At 40.4% G+C, this 26,067-nt stretch overlaps 1 protein-coding gene across 1 annotated transcript in view; it reads left to right on the top strand.

Annotated features, from left to right (window-relative positions):
* dchs2 (dachsous cadherin-related 2) overlaps positions 1 to 25,601 on the top strand; it is a 70,843-nt gene extending 45,242 nt beyond the window's left edge. Inside the window, exons 11-20 of the mRNA XM_056265103.1 lie at positions 8,600 to 8,734; positions 12,543 to 12,752; positions 19,107 to 19,958; positions 20,161 to 20,274; positions 20,822 to 21,033; positions 21,255 to 21,406; positions 21,586 to 21,716; positions 21,853 to 22,139; positions 22,263 to 22,404; positions 22,938 to 25,601. Coding sequence (XP_056121078.1) covers positions 8,600 to 8,734; positions 12,543 to 12,752; positions 19,107 to 19,958; positions 20,161 to 20,274; positions 20,822 to 21,033; positions 21,255 to 21,406; positions 21,586 to 21,716; positions 21,853 to 22,139; positions 22,263 to 22,404; positions 22,938 to 25,549 — 4,847 coding nt within the window. The 3' untranslated portion in view covers positions 25,550 to 25,601. The remainder of the gene's footprint in view (positions 1 to 8,599; positions 8,735 to 12,542; positions 12,753 to 19,106; positions 19,959 to 20,160; positions 20,275 to 20,821; positions 21,034 to 21,254; positions 21,407 to 21,585; positions 21,717 to 21,852; positions 22,140 to 22,262; positions 22,405 to 22,937) is intronic.
* The last annotated feature ends 466 nt before the right edge of the window (positions 25,602 to 26,067 follow it).

Raw genomic sequence — 26,067 nt, 5'->3', positions numbered from 1 at the left:
GTAAAATGTAAACGTCAGCCATTGTTATAAGAAACATGCTGAAAGTCACTGCAGAAAGTGTTGTTGCAAAGTGCCGGACAAGCAGAAAATGACTATATACTGTAACAGAGACATGTTTTGAAGCCGGTGGAAACAACAGCATGGAATAAAGCCACGCATACCAGCCTCTTATTACGTTTTGTCCACTGCCTCATAAGACCCAGTAGTCCAGTGCAGCGGCTACTCATTGTCATGTTGTAAATAAGACAAATCCTGTATTGCAAACCCCTACATGTTGCAGTTGTTGTTGTTTTTGGCATATACCTACCAAAGCAACGTCATTGTCATATACTGTATAAACCAATGCAGATATTCCAGAAAACGGAAGAGCAGCATGGACACACATATCGGCTCTTGACAGTTGCGATACACAATGTGGACTACGATAATTTTAGATCAGATTCCAATTGGATACACAAATAATTGGACTTGGACTGACAGTGTGAACTCAGTCTAAGACACAGGAAACATGAACTAACTCAGAATACTGAACAGGAAACAGTAAAAATGAAATAAGATAAAAACTCAAACCCCGAACAGACGTGATAGTACACTAGTGAATTATACTTAAAATAAAATGTCAACCTTTTTTGTTGATAATGGTAGAGAGTTTTTTAAAACCTCTATGAAACCAGCATAAATACAAAAACTTCTGTTTTAAAATAGATTTTTAATCTCTTCTCTCACTCTTATTTGTCATTGACCCATGCCTATATGTATCTGTATGTGTTTTTGAATGAGTGTCACTGTGTGGGCAAACTCTCTTGAGTAGGTACTTATTTTGAATAAGTAATTACGTATAAGTAAAATACAATCAGACATTTTTTGGTCCCCATGAGGAAAACAGCTTATAAATCATATTGGTGATGTTTTTTTTTTTTTTTAATGTTAAAAGAAAGAGCTTTTTTTCTGTGATGTGTGTGTTTAGGGGTAAGGTTATTGTAAGGGAATAGAACAAATAGTTTGTTCAGTATAAAAATCATTATAGCTATGGAAAGTCCCCATAAAACATGAAAACACAATGGGTCTCATTCATGAAACATTCGTAAATATACGAGTAAATATGAGAGTGATTTGCGCGTAAAGAGACCTTCCCGAAAACTCATCTCCTGATTCACAAATACTTCGTAAACGTCAGATGTGATAGTGAAATGTGTGTGTGTGTTAATGAATTCCAATCAATCGTAAATGGGACGCGTGTGCACGCTCATTCTCAATTACCATAAATCCCGCCCATATATCCGACTGACAACTATATATGCCATGGTCATCATATTATGACACGAAACGAAGGATTTCAACGTCTTCTCAAAAGCGAATGAAAAAGAAAAATTTCTCAGATGCAGAAATCGAAGTTTTATTATCAGAAGTTCATTCAAAACACCACATTTTATTTTCAAGCATAGGCTACATGGCGTATCAGGTCCTAAAAAAAGCAAGCTTGGCAGCATATTACAGATAGCCTGGATGCCAGCCCGAACCCCGCCCACAACATTTTTTGGTCGGGAAGTTGTTATGTTCTGTTTATTGTACTTGCCCTTTAAGAAATGTACAAGTGCGCGGGTAAAAAGAAGTTACTGACATGCGCAGAACAGTTCAGTAAAGTGAATTCTGGCTTACAACAATGTCTCTTTATTGACTTGCACAAACATTACAACAAATTGGCGACGAGGATGGCTCTTCTTCCATTACATCCACCATCACCGTTCCTGGAATGCCCTGGTGAGCCAAAGCTGACTTTTAGTGCTTGGAAGCGGCAATTTGACAATTATTTGCTGGCTATCGGTGGTGACAAGTTTCCGGATGAGCGTAAAAGAGCGTTGCTAATCCACTGCTTAGGCGCGGAAGGACAACGCCTATACAATACACTGCCACTCGAAGACGATGTATACAGCGGGACTGTGACTGCATTGACAACCTTCTTTCAACCCAAGGTTAATGTGGTAGCAGAAAGGTACCGGTTCAGACAACGAGCTCAACATGTGGGTGAGTCAACGGATCATTACATGGCTGCTCTTCGCGAGCTAGTTGCTACTTGTGCATTCGGTACATTTGAAAATGAAATGTTGCGCGAACAACTGATTGAGAAGACATCTGTACCGCGTATTCGGGAGAGACTACTGCTTGAATCCGATTTGACTCTTGATAAAGCCCTGGACATTGCCAGACAAATTGAAACTGCCAGCGCTGAGGCAAAGCGATGTTGGAAGGAGAACCCAAACCCGTGAGTGCAATACAATTCAAAACTACTCAAAAACGAGCTGGACCACGAAAGAAATGTTTCACCACCAGTGAAAAAAAATCAACCCATACTTACTGCTATCGTTGTGGCTCTGCCAGTCACATGGCAAATAATGCATCTTGTCCTGCCAAAAATGCTAAATGTAAATCCTGTGCAAAAACTGGCCATTTTGCTAAAGTATGCAAATCCAAAGAAAAGACAGTTAACGAACTTGCGGTGCCAGAAGTGACTGTGCTTAGTGTGCAACATAATTCAGCAAAACAGGCAAAGCTAATATGCACTGTTAAAATAATGGCACAACATAATCAGAGCTGTGTTCTTGACCTACTTATTGACACAGGCTCAGCAGTGTCCATCCTTCCTGAATGTGTTTACAAGACAACGTTCTTTAAATGTCCTCTCACTAAACCAAGACTGCAGTTAGTAACATATTCGAAAGAACAACTGCCAGTCATTGGATGTCTGAAGGTTGATGTTTCTCATCAGAGTGTGACTGCATCATCAGAGATTTACATTGTTGAAACAGGAACCCCTATTCTAGGAATGGACCTAGTGTCAACACTGAATCTGCAGATATCTGGTGGTCAACTCTTGCCAGGAAATCAGCCTACCTGTGCGATGCTTCAGTCTGCTGTGGAGCCAGTCGTTGAACCCTCTACTGATTTAGGTTGTGCAAAAGGCTTCATCCATAAAGTGAAGACCCGGCCAGAGGTAAGACCAGTCCAACAAAAACTCAGACGATTACCACTGTCTGTCCGTGATGCAGTGTCCGCAGAGCTCCGCTACCTAGAACAACATGGAATTATTGAGAAAATTGACTCCTCTGAATGGGTATCCCCTATAGTAGTCACCCAAAAGAAAACAGGAGGTATACGCATGTGTGTAGATCTGCGGGAGCCTAACAAAGCAGTAGTGGTAGACAGTTACCCACTTCCTCTGATTGAAGATATTCTATCTGAACTGAGAGGTGCAGTGATGTTCTCCACCTTAGATCTGAAACATGCGTATCATCAAGTTGAACTGCACACAGTTAGTCGAGATTTGACTGCTTTTGTAACACACGATGGGCTGTACAGATACAAAAGGGTACCATATGGCTTGAGTTCGGCACCAGCAGCTTTCCAGAAAATGATGTGCACTATCCTACAAGGCTTAAAATGTGTACAGTGCTACCTTGATGATGTAATCATTTTTGGCTCAACACAACAGGAGCATGATGAAAACCTGAAAGCTGTCTTGCAGAAAATACACCAATCTGGACTGAAACTGAATGCAGAAAAATGTTGTCTTCGGCAGACTAAACTGCAGTTTTTAGGGTACACTCTATGCCCAGAAGGTCTTCTTCCTGATGATACTCACATCACAGCAATTCTGAAGGCGCCACCACCAAATGATGCACCTAGTCTGCGTTCTTTCCTTGGCCTCACTGCATGGTACAGTAAATTTGTGCCAAACTATGCCACAGTGGTTGAGCCACTCCAAGCACTTTTGCGGAAAGACAATGCTTTCTCCTGGCCCACCACTGCTCAAGCTAGTTTTGATAAAGTAAAGCACATGATTGTAAACAGTTCTGCTTTAGCTCTGTTTGACCCTAGACTGCAGACTATTCTTTCCACAGATGCCTCACACTATGGCTTGGGAGCGGTCCTCACACAAGTCACAGAGCAGGGGACAGAACAGACTGTTGCATTCGCATCACGAAGCCTGTCGGAAGCTGAGAGGAAATACTCCATCGTAGAAAAGGAGGCCTTAGCCTGCGTCTGGGCTGCAGAGAAGTGGAGAACCTGGCTGTGGGGAAGAAAGTTCATACTCCGAACAGACCATCAAGCTCTCACAACTCTTCTGACCACAAAAGGTAACAACAGAGCTGGCCTACGGGTGGCGAGATGGTCTGCCCGTTTGCTTGAATTTGATTATGATATTCAGTACAGAAAAGGAACTCTGAACCAGGTCGCTGATTGTCTCTCAAGACTACCGCTCTCTGATGCAGCTGAGAACACTGACAGTAAAGTGGAGTCTGTGGCAGCAATATTGACTGACCTCAGTACAGTTTCAAAGGATGATTTCAAAGCTGCATGTCGATCCTGCCCAGAGCTCACAGAACTTCGGACCCAACTGCAGACACAATGGACATCATGGAAGTCAGGTAACCAGAATGTCAGAGCATATTACCTGATCCGAGATGAACTTACTGTGGTGGATGACTTTGTTGTCAGAGGTACTCACCGCCTGATAGTTCCACTGGTGATGAGGAAAAGGATGATAGAACTTGCCCATGGAAGCCACCAAGGCATTGTTCGCACAAAACAACGCCTGAGAGAGATGTACTGGTGGCCTAAAATGGATGTAGAGACTGAAGCTTATATCAAGCACTGCTCTATCTGCAGACAACATGATAAGACCTCAGTTACTCATACTGCTCCACTCACCCCTGTCCCTCTTCCAGATGCAGCATGGGAAAAGGTGAGCGTGGATATTGTGGGACCTTTTGACATAGCTCCACATGACTGCAGATATGCAATCAGTCTGGTAGATTACTATAGTAAGTGGCCGGAAGTTGCTTTCTGCTCAAAAGCAGATACAAACGCCATAATCTCTATGCTTACCTCAGTCTTCAGTCGAGAAGGAAATCCATGTGAACTTGTGTCGGACAATGGGAGCCAGTTTGTTTCACATGAGTTCTCAAAGTTTCTACAGAAAAGGGGAATACGACACATCAAGTCCTCTGTGTACTATCCTCGCTCTAATGGTGAAGTGGAAAGATTCAACAGAGTGTTAAAAGATTGCTTACAAACGGCTACTCTTCAGGGACAGCCATGGAAGCCCTTTACTCTTCAGTTCCTCACAGATTACAGGTCCACTCCACATGCCACCACTGGGATTCCTCCATCTAAACTACTTCATGGGAGACAAATGAGAACAAAGCTTCACATAATAAACCTTCTTAAGTCTGATGAGGATGAGGATGAAAATGACCTGCGTGAAAAAGTGAAAATGAAACAAACCAAGGTGAAGGAGTATACAGATAGACACAGGAGTGCTTGGCAATCTAACTTTCAACCAGGTGATGAAGTGAAAGTGAAAAAACCCTGGATGATCAAGAAAGGTGAGCAGAGATACACCAAACCACAGAAAGTGATGGAAAAGACGGGGCCAAATACTTACCTCCTGGAGGACGGCAGAAACTGGAATGCCTCATGCCTTTCAGCAGTTCCAAACTCTGTTCCTGTGGAAAAATCAGATGAGGCACAGAGAGACCCCCCTTTATCCTCTGAGCATGTGATTTCTGACAATACGGACAGAAGAACCATTAGACAAAGGAGCCCTCCTTTATGGATGAAAGACTTTGTGACTTAAAGTTATGAGTAAAAAAGAGAAATGTCTTATTAGTGCACGCAAGCGATTTATCCAGTTATTGATAGAAGTAGAGTAACCGCTATTATTAAATGTTCTTCTCTAAGGGTTTTGATGTGGTTAACGCTACAATGTTCATAGGACATGGTTTAAAAAAAAAAAAAGGGAAAATGTTATGTTCTGTTTATTGTACTTGCCCTTTAAGAAATGTACAAGTGCGCGGGTAAAAAGAGAGCGCGCTGCACAAGTTACTGACATGCGCAGAACAGTTCAGTAAAGTGAATTCTGGCTTACAACAATGTCTCTTTATTGACTTGCACAAACACAGAAGTTCGGTCTGGACTCGCTCCATTGAGGAGTAATTATGATCAGTCAAAAAATGTTCGGGCCAATCAAATTGCCAGGGCGGGCTTTATACGATGATGGACAGATGATCTGCAGGGACGTAATCATTACGTTATCAAAGAGCGCTTAACTGGTTTCCCTCAGAGATGACTGCCGCTGGAGAACTGAGATGTATAGATTCCGCTATCGCGTCTGTTGTAAAAGAAATCAACAGCGCATTCATTTTAATAGACGAACAGAGAACTGCAATCAAGGCATTTGTCGATCGGAAAGATGTGTTTGTCGTCCTTCCTACGGGATTCGGCAAAAGTTTAAAGGTGACCTATAATTCAAAATTGAATTTACCTTGGTATAGTCAAATAACAAGAGTTCAGTGCATGGACATGACATAGAGTGAATCTCAAACTGAACTGTTTTGGCGTTCTCATTTAATTCACGTTTATGAAAAACACCCCTGAAAAACGGTCGGTTCTCCACACAATACCGACTGTGACGCAATAGTCGGGATCATTAATATGTACGCCTTCAAATATTTGCATAATGCCAGCCCTCAATGCCAGGCGGAACTGCGCAGCCGAAGCATGGCAGTTGCTCAGTGTGGATGTACACATGAACACAAAAGTATTTTTTAGTTTCTTCATCTGAGCCTCTGAAGAAACAATGGGTCAATTTTATTTTCTCTGGAAATTTCCAAACATTTCACCGAGTGTTTCCTCAACTTGGGCCAATACAGAGCTGGCCTCGGATCGAGCTACCAAGCAACACTTTCTGATGTGTAATTGTTCAAGTTCAGACAGGTAATCTTTCTCTCAAAATCGTTCAATACTGTTAATGCATCAGTAAGTCAAGCCAGTGACTAAAATATCAGCTTCACATCGTTTCTTTTAGTAGGATGAAAATAATCGTATTTAAATTGTGAACAAATTATATACAGAAAGCGATCAAAGAACAATCTTTCCACACAGCGCGAGTTTATCTGGACCCTTGCCAAACTCGTTATGAAATCAATGACGCACGTTACTGCACAACGAAGCTCTTACTGTATTTACATCATCGTGTTTGCATTGGTGAAAGCAGAGAGAGTGCAGAAACTGCTTTGCAATGATAAGATCTTCATTCTCGCGATCAACAGACTGTCATCTGCTCAATGCTCACCATGGCAACATTTTATGTGATGGGAATAGATCTAGAAATACTTTAAAAACATCTCACGATTCGTTAATCTCGATAGCTGTTATAGTAAAAACGTATAATAGCAGTAGTAAAAGTATTCGGGAGAGAGTTTCACATGTAATGCGTTGCTATTTCATATGCAAGCATGTCAGCCAATCACAGCAGTGGCCGCGGTTACACTGAATCCCACAGCAGACACGCCCCTTCAAACAGAGTGTTCAAATCAGAGGCTAAAAGCAGGCTAGGAAAAATGCCATTTATTTCTAAATTATGAATATTTTTTATCTAAAAAACATACTAACATTATAAGGGTAACCCAGGAAACATTATAAAATAATAAAAAAAAACATTCTAGGGCACCTTTAATTTATCAGCTGGCTCCGATGGTCACTAAGAAGATGGGACGCAATGAAAACCCTGTGGTCGTTGTGGTTTCTCCTTTGGTCGCACTCATAGAGGACCAAGTAAAAGAAGCAACACTCGTTATTTTACTTCTTCCAGCGTGCATTTGAGTTCTGTAGTTGACAACTGTGCTATGCAAAGTAGTTGACTTACTGCGTTGCTCTCATTGGTTGTAGGTCTATCCAATTGAGTGCAGAGTTTTTTTTTTTTTTTCTGGTTCGGTTAAGACACGCCTCATAATCAAAGCCCTATGGAGCAGTATCAGACTCACATTCTGACTAGAATATGAGTATGACGAAGTCAGGCTATATTACAGATGCAGTTAATGGATTTTCATCTGTTAATCAAACAGTCCCAGAAAAGAAAAAACGTATGTAATTACTATATATAATATTTGTTCAAAATGCTGTGTAAATATGTATCCGATTAAGGTGAATTAAAATGCAGCCTTAGTTATTAATGAGCAAAACGTTCGGATGTTAAACTCACTATTTACGCGTGGCTTGGAGCAGGTGTAGATTTCTTTCGTACCAACTAACATTTGGAAAACACGAACATTTTAATGAATCCGAAAATTTACGCCAGAACCACTTTACACACGATTTACACAAAAATTCGTTCTGTTCGTGTTTAATGAATGAGACCCAATGTGTGCGTGTGTGTGTGTGTGTGTTTATTTTAGGCAATGGCGTTAATTGTACAGGATTTAATTGAACCAGTTTTATTTCTTTAGCACTGTTTTCAATTCAGAGATCAGATAAGAAGCTCATAAATAGCACTTTGCCAGACAGGAGAGTAAATAGACCTTATTCAGCTATCAAATGCTCAACTCTCCTGCATTTGTGTTGGAACCCGCAACACAAAAGTGGAGGAAGGCACACATTAAAAAGACAATTAGTTCAATAGTACGTCAACTCTCTGTCATTATGTCATGCAATCAGAATCAGAAGATGTTGGGGAAACTTCTTGTAGACAAACTCATTTTCTGGTCTGATGACCAATCTGTGAAGAGTTGTATGAAGAGTATGTGTGTGTTTCCCACAGAGGTGAATTCTGCTATTAGCTACAGCTTGTTACCCGGACCTGGATATGAGCTCTTCACGATAAACACTCACACGGGTCAGATCAGCACCTGCACTCGGCTAGACAGAGAGATCCAATCCAGGTTTACTCTCAGAGGTGAGATCTTCCATCTGCCTGAATCCTTCCTCCCTGTCCTTCCTAAACCTTTTTTTTATGTTTCAGTGTTCAGAATCTACAATACACTATTTAAGTTATACAACTGTTTAGCAATTATTGAATATTATGAACTCACACGGTCACACTGTCTAATCAAACTTGCTTCTAAAAATTAGACATTGAAGGACAGGATAGGTAGGATTATTGATTGACAAAGATAAATTTAACAGATCTTTTTTTTTGCTGTATTAGTATTATTTGTAGAATTATATGGTTTGGAATAGGACTATTAGCATGGTAAATGTTTTTTAGATGTTTTACAAGTCAGTGTTTGCTTACAGAGTGTAATGGGTAATTATTGCTAATCATCAAATACAATAACAGAAATCTGTAGGATAACATGAAGATGGTATAAAGATGGCAGTTATAAAATGATTATTGTTAAACACAAATGCAAATATCAAGCCACAGTGTTATTTTAGAACAGGGGTTCCCAATTCCAGTCCTCGCTGCTCCTTGCTCTGCACAGTATGGCTGAATCTGAAATCGCCCCCTATACCCTCAAATATCAAATTTCAATCCCACATTGCACTGCAATAACGAGTGTACAACCGATGTATGCTCAACGGCTGTCCGAATTCGCTCTCTCTTTTTTTTATTCACTCCTTCAAGTGAACAGTATTAGTGGACTAACGTAGGGAATAGTGAATGAGAGTTTAGGGGGCGATTTCGGATTCAGCCTATCTCTCTCTTATCTAACACACCTGATTCAGATCATCAGCTCATTAGAATAGAGCTCCATGAACTCGGGTGCATCCCGATTGACAGGGTCCCTATGCAGTGTTCACTGCTCCCTATATAATAATATAAAAATGCCATAATAATATAATATAAATTACCATACTTTCATTTAATATACATGTGTTACAATCCCTGTGGGGGAATCAAGTAGTAAAGGGGTGTAACATTAAACTCGGGAGAAGACACATATGCAAACACGTCATAACCAGGTGAGGTATAGAGGCAAGGACGCAAGTCTAAACTGAGTTGCAAACAAACAATATATTTACAGTATGTTAAAGGGTTGGTTGATTATGATTTCACTTTTCTAACTTTAGTTAGTGTGTAATGTTGCTGTTTGAGCATAAACAACATCTGCAAAGTTACAAAACTCAAAGTTCAAAGCAAAGGAAGATATTTGCTTTTAAAGAAATCGTTTTTTAAGGACTGCAACAAATGGCTGGTAGGGAACTACACGACATTCCTCCTGGGTTAGTGACATCAAGAACCCTAAAATGTACATAAACCCCGCCCCCGGGAACGCAGTCCATGTTGAGAAGAGGAAGAGTTGTTGTAGTAGAGCACATTTGTGAGTCTGCTCAAGCTGTCGCATCCGTCTTTTCACATGCAATACAGTACATAACACAAATGCAATAGCATGTCACTTTATAGGCATCTTACAACAGTTCTCACACAAGCGATTTTATAGATTAGCATGACAGAATATGCTAATTAAAGACTTGAAGATAGTTAACTCCAGATCAGCAACATACTCATCAACTAACCATTCAGAAACGTCCTGTTGCATTCTACATGTTGTCACTTCTTCTTGAGTCTCTCCACCATTGTCCGACTCCAGTTTAAACATAAAAGGCAGAACAGTTTCTGAAATTCCAGTGCATGTCTGTGTGAGGTAATAGAAGATGGTAACACGAGCTCTTGAAGATCCGCCCTCTGTGCCGGGAGCAGCAGCTCGTTTGCATTTAAAGGGACATGCACGAAACGACACGTTTTAGCTCACCCTCAAAAAGGGACAATTTTAATATGCTGTAAAAAATAATCGGTGGGGTATTTTGAGCTAAAACTTCACATACACACTCTGGGGACATCAGAGACTTATTTTACATCTTGTGAAAAGGGGCATTATACCACCCCTTTAAGGTGTGAGAGTAGCACGTGAATGGAAAATATATTTACAATAAAAAAATAGAAGAAATAAACAAGAAAATATAGATACTTTAAGAAATAAACAAGAAAATATAGATACTATTTATTCATATATACAAAAAAGTATGAATGGAAAAGCAAATTACAAACGAGTAACACAAATTGGGATTTGGAGAAGGGACAAGGGCGGCATCCAAATCAAAGAAATAATCAAAACCAAAATCCAAACTACCTTACAGAACAACCTCTAACCTAACTCCAAAAATAAAATAAAATAAAATGGATCTTCACGTCTCAGACGCACCTACCTGCCCTACACTAAGCTAGCCAAAAGCAAAAATACAGTAGGTGGAGCTCGCCCCTAACCTAGTGATCCTATTACAGAGTGAAATTCCTTACGTGTGCACAATGTTTGTCGTGCAACATGCTTACGTGTCCCTTTCTCTAACCTCAAGTGTGACCAGTGCACAGTAACGAGAGGTAACATGAATGGAGAGGATGTACAGTTACACAAACTGGGAGCATACAATTAGCTACCAAACACACAGGGTCTACTCTACGCAGTATTCACTAAAACACACACAAATAGAGGCTATCACACAAAACAGAGTTTCAGGATCTCTAAGGCAGAATCTAAAGATCTCTGATGTATAATACATCCATATAAATATTAATTAATTACTGCCACGAGATGCACACAAAAAAGGTAAGATCCATGTGCAGTTTAATAATCCATAATCATAAACCAGCCAGGCAAAGGGTCAAAAATCCATACAAAGACAGTCCAAAAATAAAACAGTAATGGAACTCAGAAGTGCAATCTGACATCAAACAAGGACTCGATGACAACCACAGAAACAGACAGGTTATAAATAGACAGATACAAACAATGTGAGTGGGAACAGCTGTGTGCAATGATCAGTGATGAGTTCAGACAAAGGATTATGGGAAATGCAGTTCATAATGAGGTGGTGACGATCAGAGGAAGAGACCTCTAGTGAAAACCCAGGGAACACAAACCAGACACTGTGACAATTATAAATTAACATAAACATAAGAAAATAAAGAAAATAGGATATAATTTGGTAATTTTTCTTTATATCTTATTTAACCTGTAATCATGATAGTTGATTTGTTACTGTCGCGTCTCACATACTTTACAACCGTGAACAGCCGCATACAAACACACCTGCTTCAGATGGGAATCTTAAGATCTTGAAATACCCTTTTAAGTCAGGGTTAGCAGTGCACATATGGTCGAATGGATCCCACCCCTCAACTGAGCGTTTCAGATAAGAGAGACACACAAAATATGCAGAGCGGGGAGGCTCGAGGACTGGAATTGGGAACCCCTGATTTTTAACTGGTTATATTACTCTGATCTGGCCCCTAAACCTGCATAGTGCTGGGGGTACTCCAGGACCAGGCTTGGGAACCACTGTTTTAGAATAATTTTTATACTATTATATAGTTTTTATTAATAATTTGAATTAGTTTTATTTTTATATTTTCCTTTTTTTCGATTTAATTTCAGTTAAAGTTTTAGTAAATTTGTTGTCTTTTGTCTGTATAGTTTTTATTTTATTTATTATTTTTAGTTATTTTAGGACATAAAGTTGAACTGAAAATTGGAAATGTTGCCTAGGCAACTAACAAAAAAAATGTGTCTGTTTTTATTTATATATAACAAGTAACAAAAAAGGTTTCAGGACATTTGCGCAATGTTTTTAATATTCTGTAATTGCATGTTCATTAAAAATACTTAAACCACTGGAAAGTGCTGTTGCAACCTTCACTTGTCAATGGTTCCCTGATTATAATAACCTGGTCACCTCCTTATGTGTTTTTGACTGCTTTACAGTTCAGGCAGAGGACAGTGGGACTCTGTCTCTCTCCGGCACTGCAACAGTCCTGTGCTTCATCCTGGATGATAATGACAACACTCCAGAAATCTCTCAGCCTGATTTGCACATAGTTATCCCAGAGAACTTGCCTCCTGGAGTCATTCACATCATCCAGGCCTCAGATGTTGATAATGGACTAAATGGAACTATTCAGTACTCAATAGAAGGTAAGTAAATTAATCTGTCCTTCACATTATTGACATTTACTGGTTTTACATCTAACTGATTTCATGATATTTTATAAATTGATACAAGGGATTAGAAAACAAAATGTTTTTAATTTTGACTGAGTAGAAACAATACTTTTACATTCCCATTCTGGAATTCCATAACCTACTTTTCATATAGTATAATTTATTCAATTCAGTTCAATTCACATTTAGTTATATAGTGCTTTTCACAATACATATTGTTTCAAAGCTGCTTTACAGAAAATGCACGTCTACATTACAATTTAGAGTGATCTGTTATCAGAGGTGTGTCCAAGTTATGTAATGTAGATATACAAATCACACAGGTTAGCTAATAATGTATTAATTTAAACAATGTAATAATTTAAGGCAGAAACAAGGAGCTCATTGAAGTAATGAATACATGTTCATGGCATGGCAGTTATTATATTATAGATATATACAGATATATCTACTGCAACTGAAATTATTTATTTGCTGTTTACAGTAGCTGTTGAAGTGTCCTGTTGAAGTGATGCTCCTGTGTACAATGAAAGGATTGGACTAAATATTAATGTTATTAACCGGTTATTTTATGAATTTCAATATAATATAATCAAATATATAGCAAAATAATAAAATAAAAAACAAAAGTAATTTCACTCTGAAAAACTTGAAGGGGAACTAGTCCTTGATTTCTGCAAAAATGTAGTTCCCCTCTATCACTCTCTTTGACGTAGTGTCGATATAGTGACACTAGTGGTCACACTTAGGAGCCCCAAACACCTCTGATACTTTGAGAAAAGGCTAATGAAAATAGGCAAGTGGAATTTGCATGCTCCACTCCCCCGGACATATGCGTATAAAAGGAGCTGGCATGCATCCACTCATTCATATTTGTTCAGACTCGGCTATGCGATTCAGTTCGCCAGGCGCCTGCCCTGGTTCAACGCCATCCTTTTTACTTGGTGGCAGGAAAAGATGCCCCTGTCCTGTGTGCAGAAATTGCAGTCCTCTTGGCGAAGGACGCAATAGAGCCTGTTCCTCCAGCCGAGATGAAGAATGGATTTTACAGCCCTTACTTCATACCAAATAAAGGCGATAGGTTACGACCAATCTTAGATCTACGAGTTTTGAACTGGGCCCTGTACAGGCTTCTTTTCAAGATGTTGATGCAGAGGTGCATTTTGACAGGATTGGTTCACAATGATAGACCTGAAGGACACGTACTTCCATGTCTCGATTTTACCTCAACAGAGAGCATTTCTTCGGTTTGCTTTCGAGGGTCAGGCATACGAGTACAAGGTCCTCCCCTTCAGGCTTTCCCTGTCTCCACGCGTCTTTGTGAAAGTCGCAGAGGCTGCCCTTTCCCTGCTAGAGGGCATCTCACAAGCGAACCCATCGAGTCGGCGCTGAATTGCCTGAAATCATTCAAAAAGAAGAACAGCGGTCCCACTGAAACAATTTCAGAGGCTCCTGGGGTCTTATATGCATCAACCTTATATGAGTGGCATTACTACTGCAGAGGACGCCATATTCCTCTGTGGTAGTAACGCCACTCTTTTGCCACTCAACACTCGGCTTCAGACTTAAGTCCCGAGATGGGCATGGCACTGTGGTACACATTGCGTGGCTATCATGCCGATATGTCGCTGTACGTTCAGCCCTTGGACAGACCTTGCATTTCTATGGGCAGGGGTTCCCTTAGAACAAGTGTCCAGACATGTTGTTGTCACAGCAAATGCGTCGTCCAAGTCTGGCTTGGGGTGCTGTATGCAACAAGCACGCAGCCTCAGCCTCATGGACAGGACCCCAACTGCGTTGGAATATCAATTGCCTAAAGTTGCTAGCAGTATGGCTTTTCGCATGTTGCAACTCGCCCACCTGAAGTTACTGCGGGCCACTTACATCCCAGGTGATCTCAACTGTGAAGCGGACGTGCTGTCATGACAAGTGACGTTCCAGGGAGAGTGGAGACTCAACCCCTGGGTGGTCCAGCACCCATCTGGGGTCGATTTGGCAAGTTCGAATCTGCCAAGAATGCTCCCACTGCCCTCTGTGCTATTCCCTGACCAAGGCCCCCCTTGGCATGGACGCACTGGCACACAGCTGGCCCCGGGGCCTGCGCTAATATAATTTTCCCCCAGTGAGCCTGATTGCTTAGACGTTGTGCAAAGTCAGGGAGGATGAACAACAGGTACTGTTGGTTGTGTCGCATTGGCCCACCCAGACTTAGTTCTCCGAGCTCCCTGGTAAATCCCCCTGAGGAGGGACCTCCTTTCTCAGGTACGGGGACTTCTGAAACCTCCACATCTGGCCCCTGGATGGGACATAGAAGACTTGAGTGGGCTATCACTCAGGAAAGAGCCCTTACTATGAGTTGAAGTGGAGTCTGTTCGTTAACTGGTGTTCTTTCCAAAAGGACGACCCATAGATATGCCTATTCGCGTCAGTGCTTTCCTTCCTGCAGGAGAGGTACGGCTGTCCCCCTCTAAAGTAGATCTTAAGGAAAGCACGACCGATAATCAGGTTCCTCAGAAGCACCAGGAGGTTAAATCCTCCAAGACTGTGCCTTATTCCCTCATGGAACCTCTCTATAGTCTTGCTGGGCCTACAGCTTTTTTAAGCCCCTGGAGTCAGTTGAGCTAAGTGCCCTTTCCTTGAAGACGGTGCTCCTGAACGCGCTAACTTCCATCAAGAGGGTCAGGGACCTGCAGGCGTTTTCTTCCAGTGAAACATGCCTTGAGTTCAGTTTGGCATACTTGTCCAAAGTTCCCACTACCCCTTCTAAGGGATCAAGTAGTTAACTTGCATGTGCTGCCTTGAGACGAGGCTGACCCAGCCTTATCGTTGCTGTGTCCAGTACGCGCCCTGTCTGTTTACTTGGACCGAATGGAGAGCTTTAGAACCTCTGAGGCCCCTTCCACACTACTGCGTTTTCGTTTAAAAACGGAGACCTTTTGCTACGTTTGCACCTCCCGTCCAGACTAAAACGGAAAAAACGAAGACCTAAAACGGAGAAGTTTAGAAACGCTGCAGCTCCGTTTTGCGTTTTGAATATCCAGAGGGCGTTTTAGTGAAGACGGGACAAAACGTAGGACTTTAGAAACGATGACGCAGAGGCTCACGCTCGGCTCTATGATTATCCTTCCCTGATTCGTCAGCCACCCATCACATGTCAATCCGTTTCCTGTTTACACCAGCACGCGCATGCCCAGTGTTGGTGAATGGTCACGTGATCCGCGTTTTCAGGCGTTTTAATGTGGACGGAGATCAATTCTAATACGCAGATAAAAACGCTGGTGTGGACGGAGATCGTATTCGTTTTAATTCTCCGTTTTTAAACGAAAACGCAGTAGTGTGGACGGGGCCTGAGACAAACCTTTGTTTATTTAGGGGTCAGCAGAAGGAGGCTATTTTCAAACAGAGGTTGGCCCACTAGATAGTTGATGCCATTGCCTTGGCTTATCAAGCACTGGATGTGCTCTGCTGTGCCCTTTTGGCCCTTTTAGGAACTACTGCAGCGACTTCTTTCCATGTGTGGTACTTCCCCGTTGATAAGTCCATGTGATGTATTCTCCACATATTAACCTCCCCTTTGGCAGGATGTGGTCTCCCTAGTGGGTTTTTTTCCTACTTTGGAAGAAGAGCTCTTCCCCAGCTCTAAAATCTGGTTCAGATGTGAGTGACAGATGGGCGACGTTTTGGTTACTATTGTAACCTCCATTCCCTGATGGAGGGAACGAAACATAGTGTCCCTCCTGCCACAACATTGAACCACCTGCTGAAATGGCCGGTACATACTCTCGGCTCCTCAGCACAAACCTGAATGAGTGGATGCACGCCAGCTCCTTTTAGAAATATCACTCTCCAATTCTCATTTGTCTTTTATCAAAGTGTCAGAGGTGTTTGGGGCCTCCAAATGCGACCCCTAGTGTCACTACATCAACACTGCGTCTCGTTCCCTCCAGCAGGAAATGGAGATATTAGTACACTATAAAGTAACCTCTTTGGGTTACGTATGTATCTCCCTGTATCCCCTGCAGTATTATTGGCTGATGGCAGTCCTGCCCATCATTATTATCTCTGTGTAAACTTCAAAAACGTGAATCTATGAAAACGGTGACGGCATGTACATGCGCATTACATATTTAGTCTATAGGCATGCACGTTTGAATGTGTATGTAGTCAGGCGCAAAGTCTTTCTTTACAAAGTGACTTTGCCAATTACTTGTCTGGCATGCATAATATAGCTCTACTGTGTCAAAAGGCCCCACTATTACCTTTGACTATTCTAGTAATGGGCACTAACCCATTCACAAGAGAGCATAACCCTGCTTAATCCCCAAATCTGTTGAATTGGGGATGACAACAGATGAGAGAGTGGGCTGTTTACTTTGACTTAGTCCATGCCAGCTCTCATCTGACAAGCTCTACACCCATAAATATGTTTATCAAGGAGCATAACCCTGCTTTAAACCCCAATCTAATAAATTGGAAAGGGCAACAGATGAGAGAGTGGGACACAATTTGTGGCTTGGTGCATCATCACCTCTTTTCTCACAGTGTCTGAAACGGTTCGACAAAGAGATTCGGTCTTTCTATAAACCCCTCTTTTCCGAGACCCTACTCTGCTCTGATTGGTCAGGTGGTCCAGTCTGTTGTGATTGGTCTAATTGTTTACAGCAAGGAATCAGTTTCAGAAATGAAACTCCAGTTACCATATCTGAATTTCATCTCCAGAGGCTTCCTTTCCACTTGTATACATAGTAGTGATGCGTGGATTGCAGTTATATCCGCGGATGCTGCGGATAATAACATTCCAAAAATTGTGGGCTGATGAGAGATAAATCATTAACTCTCATCTCACAGTAAATGCAACAAACTTGCATCACTCTTTTTCTTTAGTTTTCGACAACAACATTTAGCCTATCTCTTCAGGGAAAACCAATCAAAGAAAACATGCCTAGTGCACATCCTAGTAGTCATTATATAAAACACAAAAGGAACCTACATGAGACATTGCTTAAATAACTTGACAGGTTTATCTAAAAATATACACAATCTTAAGATAAATTATTCTAAAACAGTGTTTCCCAACATAATGGTGGAAGCAATTTTCCATAAAATTAGTTTTAATTCTCAAAGCTAAGCGCAACAAGTAGCGGATCAAGCTGTAAGCTGTCAGTCAGTAACTTTTAACGTGCTTTCAGAGCTGCTCGCTTTTGTATTTTACATCTCACACTTTAATAATATTTATAGCTCCTAACTTAATAAAACAAGCTGTGTTACTATGATGAATGATTACCTCAAAATGAAGATCTATATGCAGGTACGATGTACTTTATCTTAATTAAATACACATATCTCACTTTTGCTCACGTGCCAGCAATTACCCCTCTGTGTGCCATATACGTAGGTTGCCGACCCCTGGTAGGCTATTTAAGAAATTTTGCCAAAGAAGAACTTTTGCTTTAAATAAATGTTCATTTAAAAGCAGCCTACTTCAGTGTAATATAATACCATCATTGTGCTTAACACTGAGAATTTGAATAATTGTAATGTGACGATCGGGTGTGGGTCGGGTGCGGATATCTAAATCAGAGAAAATCATTAGTGCGGGTAGGTGGCGGTTGGATGATTTACTTTTAACAGTGGATTTGGGTGACGTTAGAGCTGATCCGACATTGTGTTACAAACACAAAAAAGCCCGAGTCCTCATCCTTTGGGAGTGCATGCAAAGTGGATTTGATTTCACATAACAGAAAACAGTGCATGTCAACAACACAAACTAAACTCTTCCAAGCCTCAGCTAGCACTATAGTGTTTGAGGGCGTGTCAAAGTAGACATTATTCGCGGGCAGCTAAGACATTAGGCTGGCATTATGCAAATTTGTTACAAACCTATGTAGGTCAAGACTGGAAAGACTGACAACTCCTTTCAGGCAGTTCAGAGTCGGTTCTTTCTTTTGGGAGAAAATAACTCTTTTATCGAGCACTTTGATCTTTGAAACTTTGCTGGAGAACTTTTACAGTCACAAACAACTATATTACACTACATGAAAGGTAATATCTGAAAAAGGATAATAATGGCACTTTAATATATTTTAAAATGTAATTTATTCCTGTGAAGGCAAAGCTTAATTTTCATTACTCCAGTCTTCTGTGTCACTTGATCATTCAGAAATCTAAATCTAAAAATAAAAAAAATAAAATCTAAATCTAAAAATTAAAAAATTCTTTCTGATCCAAAACATTTGAATAGTGTTTAATACAAAAAATGTATACTTAAAGAAAACCTTTCAGGGTCTGAATCAGTGCTTATGTCTCTTTTTCATCTACTATTATAAGCTGAAGAGTGTTTCAGCATTGACGCTGTGACTGGGGCGATCAGCACCATTCGATTCCTGGACAGAGAGGAACGATCTAACTACTCCCTTCTCATCACTGCTACTGACCATGGGCGTCCACCTCTGAGCTCCACTGCACTGCTGCACGTCACCCTCTCAGATGAAAACGATAACAGCCCCTCATTTACTCGGAAAAGCTATCGTGCCAGCATTAGTGAGGGGCTCCATGTGGGTTCAGAGATCCTACATCTGATTGCATGGGATCCCGACGAGGGGCCCAATGGTGTAGTGACCTTCTCCTTGGAGGAGGACAATTCTGGAAACTTTTATGTTGATGGTTCTACTGGTGTGGTAAGGCTCACAAAGCCATTGGACCGTGAAACTCGTTCCCAGCATGTCTTCCGCGCTGTAGCTACTGACGGCTGCAGCCAAGGTCCACGCAGCTCAATCGCTACAGTTACAATACATGTAGAAGATATTAATGACAATCCACCTGCATGTGTTAAGGAACCCATGCGGGTGTCAGTCTCTTCCATGGCCACACGTCCTAATCGATCCATCATAACAGTTACAGCCCAAGATCCAGACCAAGGAGACAATGGGACAGTAGTGTTTAGCCTAGCAGAAGAAGATGAGCTGTTTCAGGTTGATGGGTCTGGAGCTGTCAGGTTGAAAGTCCCCCTGAGTAATGAGGTGTTTGGGACAAAGCTGCTCCGGATACGGGCTGTGGATTTAGGTAAACCTTCCCTCACCTCTAGCTGCCTTCTGCTCATTCACCTTAAGAGTGAAGAGCCGGCATTGCAGTTTACTGAGGAACTCTATGAAGTCACCATACCAGAAAATAGCAAAACAGGTATACTTTGAGCAACTTTTTTTAAGCTTACAGATTTTAGATGTTTTTCCATCTTTAAGATATTTCTCTTGACATTTCAGCATTGATTTACTTTAATGTCATTTACTTAGACGTAATTTTCGAAAAAGCTTGTATTTCTGAGAAGGTCAGTAATTGTGGATGCTGAACTGACTGTGTTTGTGTGTACCACTTATCATTTAAGGCTCTTGGGTTGCAAATGTTGTAGCTCATGACCAGACAGCAGATGAAGGAACGATCAAGTACAGTATTTTCGGCGGCAGTGAAAATGAAGCCTTCACTATTAACCCAATTACAGGTGAGAATTGTATAGGCATCATCATAGTTTAAAAGTGTTAGTAAAATTTACTAATTTCTTTTCATAATTATTATTATTATTATTATTATTATTGTTGTTGTTGGTATTTGCATTATTATTAATGGTATTTGTAATGATGATGATAATACAGCAATACAGCAATACATTATTGTTATTAATATTATTATTATTATTATTAGTGGTGGTACTTGTAATGATGATGATGATACTGCAATACATTAATATTATTCATGAATTTTATGTATGATAATAATAATAATACAAATTCTTTCAAATAATTATTCAGTTCTTTTGTCAGTTTTGTTGACAGCAGAATAAAAATTTAACTTAGAGACCTTTCAGTTAGGCACTTCTAAATTCTAAATATTTCCAGTATTGAGAAAGTAAATGTAACAAACAGCTGTAGTAGAAGTTGTAGAAGAATAAAAAGTATCATGCTTTGTAGTATACAGTTCTTTGTAGTATGAAGTATGTGGTCCTGGGGCATTGTCAAGTTTTTAATTTTCTATAATATCACCATTGACAGGTGATATCACAGTTAAGGAGCAGAGACTGATAGACTTTGAGGTACAGAGTAAAATTTACCTAGTGGTTCTGGCTGAAAATGGACACCAAACAGCCTATGCCAGGGTGGCCATCACTCTGCAGGACATCAATGATAACGCACCAGTTTTCAAGCAAAGCTACTACAGAACAGCTGTATGGGAGGGTCAAATTCACAACACCTATGTCATGCAGGTACAAATTTTGGGATTTGTTTGACCATGCCATGATTAATATGGTAATTATTATGAAATTATCTTGTAACTCTGATCCACACAATAACACAAAATGACTTTATATAACTAATTTGTAATCAAAAATAAAATATGTTGTGTATGATCATCAGTTTAACCAAAAAGATTTTTAACTTGCATTTCAGATCCCAATTTTAACATTATATGACTGTAATTTTGTAGGTTTTAGCGACAGATTCTGACAGTGGTATAAATGGGCAGATCAGTTACTTCATTGTGGATGGGAACCACAATAATGCGTTTGTGATCGACTCTGTTCGTGGGATTCTTGCCACCAATGCTGTCTTGGACAGAGAAATTTTCTCATCCTACAAGTATGGCAAACTTTCTTGACTTCTTCAATTTCTTTCGCAATTAAGTTTATATGGAAATGGTCTATTGGAACAATCATGGAAGTCCTTTAGACATTATATCCTTATTATATATTTTCCTTTTAGCCCTAAAGGTTATGAATTTCTATTTTTAATTAAAAAAAAATTTTTTTCAAATACAGATTAATTCTTCAGGTCAAGGACATGGGAAGTCCTCCCCTTACAGGCACCTGCACTGTCCGTGTCCAGGTTGTAGATGTAAATGATAATAGCCCTACAATTCCATCCATGGAACCAGTGACCATTGCAGAAAGTAAGAAACTTATTTATGTTTACTGATACAATGTGCATTTTCACACCTTTCTTATTTGTTTTAAAGAGTTTTAGTATGTGTTCAAAATGTTAAAGTACAACACACTGAACATATTCTTTCCTTGCCATCTCCACAGATCTTCCTGTTGGCTACATTGTCACCCAAGTGATTACAAATGATGTAGACCTTAGTCCTTCAGCGACATACAGATTCAAAGATGAGGATCGGACCAGCAGAAGTTTTGCAATTGACCAGTACTCTGGGGTAATTACCACAACTAAAAGCCTGGACTATGAAGATCAAGCTGTCTATACATTGAGAGTGGAAGCATCAGACTCTGTCCATCAAACTGAGGCCGAACTTTCCATCCATGTGTTGGATGTCAATGATAACCCTCCAGTCTTCTCTCAGGAGTCTTACCAGGTAAAAATATTATATTAAACTATTTTAAGAGGTCACTTGATCACTTTTTAGTATCATAGGTCACAATCATGCACTATTCATGCTCTTCTTATGTATTGACCATCTTTTACTGCTCACATCCAGGTTTTGTTGCCAGAGCGTACATCAGCAGACACATATGTTGTGTCTGTATCGGCAACTGATAAAGACTCTGGCCAAAATGGAAGAATTTCATACAGACTTCTTTCCAACCCAGTGAGAGGGTTCTACATTGATCCTGACAATGGTAATTTTCTACAAAAATTATTTGCTCACAAATCTCTAACTAAAGTAATACAATAAAGCAAGCTTTCTTTTATACAAATATATAAAAAAAAAACTCTGAAAACTATGTTCGGTGACACAACTGTAGTATTTGTAAAATGATATTGGGTTTGCTCCATCGCCATTGACGCTCGCTGTAAGGAATGCTGTTAGTATAGATGTGGCATAAACAAGTGGCATGATACAAATTGTGAAACGATTTCCGTGTGAAATTATCACATGCCTGGAAAAGGCTCTAAGCCAATCAGACAATTCGAGAACCAGAACTGTTGAATAAATGCTAATAAAAACTGAAAAATGGAGCATATATACAGTATAATATAACATGTATCTTAGAGATATACAAAAGTAATTATTTTTATTGGGGTTTTATTCAGTTATGTAAATTAGAGTGGTTTTAGTTTTAACATAGTTCAATTTAGTGTGTCTTGCTGTAATAATAAAACAATCCTGTGTGTAGAATTGCATTTCTATTGAATTTTCTACTGCCTACAGGTGCAGTGTTTACGAACAAGCCTCTGGACTATGTTGCAAATGGAAACATGTTACGGCTACTGGTGGAGGCACATGACAGTGGTGACCCCAATCTATTTAGTGTCACTTCTGTGGACATAGAGGTGGTGGACTTTAACGATAATGCCCCCTTCTTTACACAGAACTCATACCAGGTGAGTGTTCCCGAGGATGCATCTGTTGGAAGCACTCTACTCATTCTATTCGCAGAGGACAGTGACTACTCAAATATGAACACCCATTTGGAGTATGCAATCATAGCTGGAAATGACGAAAGGCGGTTCTGCCTTGAAGTTGTTAGCATTCCAGCTGAAGCCCACAGCCGAACTGTTGGCCAAGTAGTGCTCTGTGATACATTGGATCAAGAGACCACAGACACTTATTCATTGACTGTGACTGTAACAGACAGAGGAACCCCACCCCTGAACAGCTCAGCTGTAGTGTCAGTCAAAGTCCTTGATATTAATGACAATGCACCTATTTTCAGTAGTCCAGAGTATCATGTACAGGTCACTGAGAACAGACCCATAGGTACAGTTCTTATCCATATCTCTGCCTATGATCCTGATCTAGGGGCAAATGGGACTGTAACGTACAACATCATATCAGGTAACAGCAAAGCCTTGATCAGAATGGACTCTGCAACAGGTGTCCTTGAAGTTAATGGGACACTGGACTATGAAGAGAATAAAAAAATTACCTTAACAGTCCAAGCATCAGATTGTGGTGCTCCAAGTGACAAAAAAGTATCATTTGCGGTTGTTTACATATTGGTACTTGATGAGAATGACAATTCCCCATTCTTCATGTTCCCTACCTACAACTGCTCGCTATCTGAAAACCTGCCGGCTTTGACCCCTGTGTGCACGGTACATGCTGTTGATGAAGATGCAGGAATCTTCGGACTACTTACTTATTCCATTTTAACCCCCTGTTATGTAGACTATGACAGTAGCAACCCAGACAAGAAAGAAGCCTTTGGTATTGATCCTTTTACTGGAGACATCTACACCAAGCAGATGTTTGACTATGAAGGAGAGAGTGAATTCTGCTTTGTGGTAGAGGCACGTGACAAAGGAGATCAAGTGGCAACCTTGAGACTACAAATCGAAATTGAAGGCATTGATGAGTTCAGCCCCATTTTCACCCAGAATGTGTACCATTTCTCTCTGCCGACTAATGCCAAGGTTGGCCAAAGTATAGGCAACCTGATGGCTATGGATCATGATGGTGGTCTGGATGGCTCAGTGGAGTACTCTTTAGTCAACCCATCCCCATTTTTCAATGTCAACAAAACAACTGGCTGTCTATATATCTCAAACTCTGTGTATCAGAGAAGAAGATCGAACTCAAACGAGACAACAGAGGACCTGATAGTTCTAGCAAGCAGCCCCAAACTGAACTCCAGGTCATCAACGTGTCATGTTGTTGTGAACATATCCAGTTCAGCAAAGTCTCTGGCAAGTGTTGATCTCAGTGTCCACACTGCCAGTCTCAGTGTGTCGTTGATAGTGTTACTCCTCCTTTTAATGAGCTTCCTTGCCCTTGTTCTAAGGTACAGGACCAAAGAGAATGCCGTAAAGAAGGCAACCTCCTTATCTGCTAACCTTAACCTTGAGACTGACTCTTTAGGAACAACAGATGGCAACCTTAACAGCAGTATCCATGGTATTAACCTCCAAAATTTACAAGACCCATTAGACACATGGGGAAGATTGGACATCCCAAACCCTTCAAGAAACTCAAACTCAAAAGCCTCAAGTGGAAGAGGATCTACTGAGGAAGAGACTGCTGAGGATCAAGAGATCAAGATGATCAACAAGTTTCCATGTTACAAACACCTTGGCTCTGTAACAACACAACAGGCATCAAGAGTCTCAGACTCAGGGATTCCTGGGGACTCAGACCAACTCTCCTTTCACTCGATAGATAAAGACCCACTTTCTGGTGCCAGTATTGGTATAGTCAGAATAGTGGATATCCCCAGTTCTGATAGTCTCCATAATTTCAGAGATGAAGGAGGAGGTGAGGGAATGCTTCCTCAGGTAGTCAACATGAAGGAAGTGGAGGAGGTCATAAGAAGGTGCATGTCTATGCCTGATAACCAGGGTTCAGTTGAGGGCTCACTCACCAATCTGATTTCCTCTGAGGAACAGCTACATGGGAGCTACGGTTGGGACTACTTTCTCAATTGGCAGCCACGCTTCCAATCTTTGGCCTCTGTTTTTACAGACATTGGGATGCTTCCAGATGAAGGGATGAGGGCCAGAGATGTGGAGCCAGAGTCACAGAGCCTTTTGAACCCACCTCCTCTCATCACAGCAGTTGCCCAACCAGGAATTCGTGCTGTCCCTCCCAGAATGCCCCATAGAAGATTGCCCCTGGTCAGATTGCCCACATACACCAATACTTGCACTAGAAACACAGAGCTGACCCATTCAGCAATGACTCCTAGTTTTTCCCCTTCTCTGTCGTTACTTACTGTTAGGACACCCAGTACCTCCCCAGTGGTTTCAGAAACCGGTTTGGGATGCTATACAAAAATAGCAACACTGCCAAGAGATATCTTGGACGATGCAGAGATTCAAGTGTAATCTTGTGTTTCAAATATATATGTACATGTGTAAAAATCTTCACTTTTACAAAAAAAAAATTTGTGTTTTCGTGTTGTATGAATTATTATTTGGTGTTGAATGAAAGATTACTGTAATGACTGTTTTTTTTTTTTAAATAAATAATGCTAATAACCAAAGTTATAATCATAATATTTTATTGTTATAAAAATAAAAGACACAAACATTTTTATTATGTGAGTTTTTTATCATTTCTAATTGTTTTAATGCTGATTCACTTAAAATTCTCTCATTTTATTTTGGCAAATATTTGCATTGGAATTTCTGAATTGTGGTGGTTAGGAAGCAAAAAGCTATGCAAGGATCTCTATAAGTACACTTGAGTATATATAATAATAATAATAATAATAATAATACATTTTATTTATATAGCGCCTTTCCAGGGCTCAAGTACGCTTTACAATAAACAAGCAACAATAAAGGCAATGGACAAAGACAGCAGACAAAACAACAGTAGGTAAATGAGAGTGTAAGTACTG

Source organism: Rhinichthys klamathensis, unplaced genomic scaffold (genome assembly GCF_029890125.1).
Source record: "Rhinichthys klamathensis goyatoka isolate OS25496 unplaced genomic scaffold, OSU_Roscu_1.1 h1tg000229l_1, whole genome shotgun sequence".
Lineage (NCBI taxonomy): Eukaryota > Metazoa > Chordata > Actinopteri > Cypriniformes > Leuciscidae > Rhinichthys > Rhinichthys klamathensis.
The sequence above is the reverse complement of the archived record's forward strand: the minus strand, read 5'-3'. Positions and strand labels throughout refer to the sequence as shown.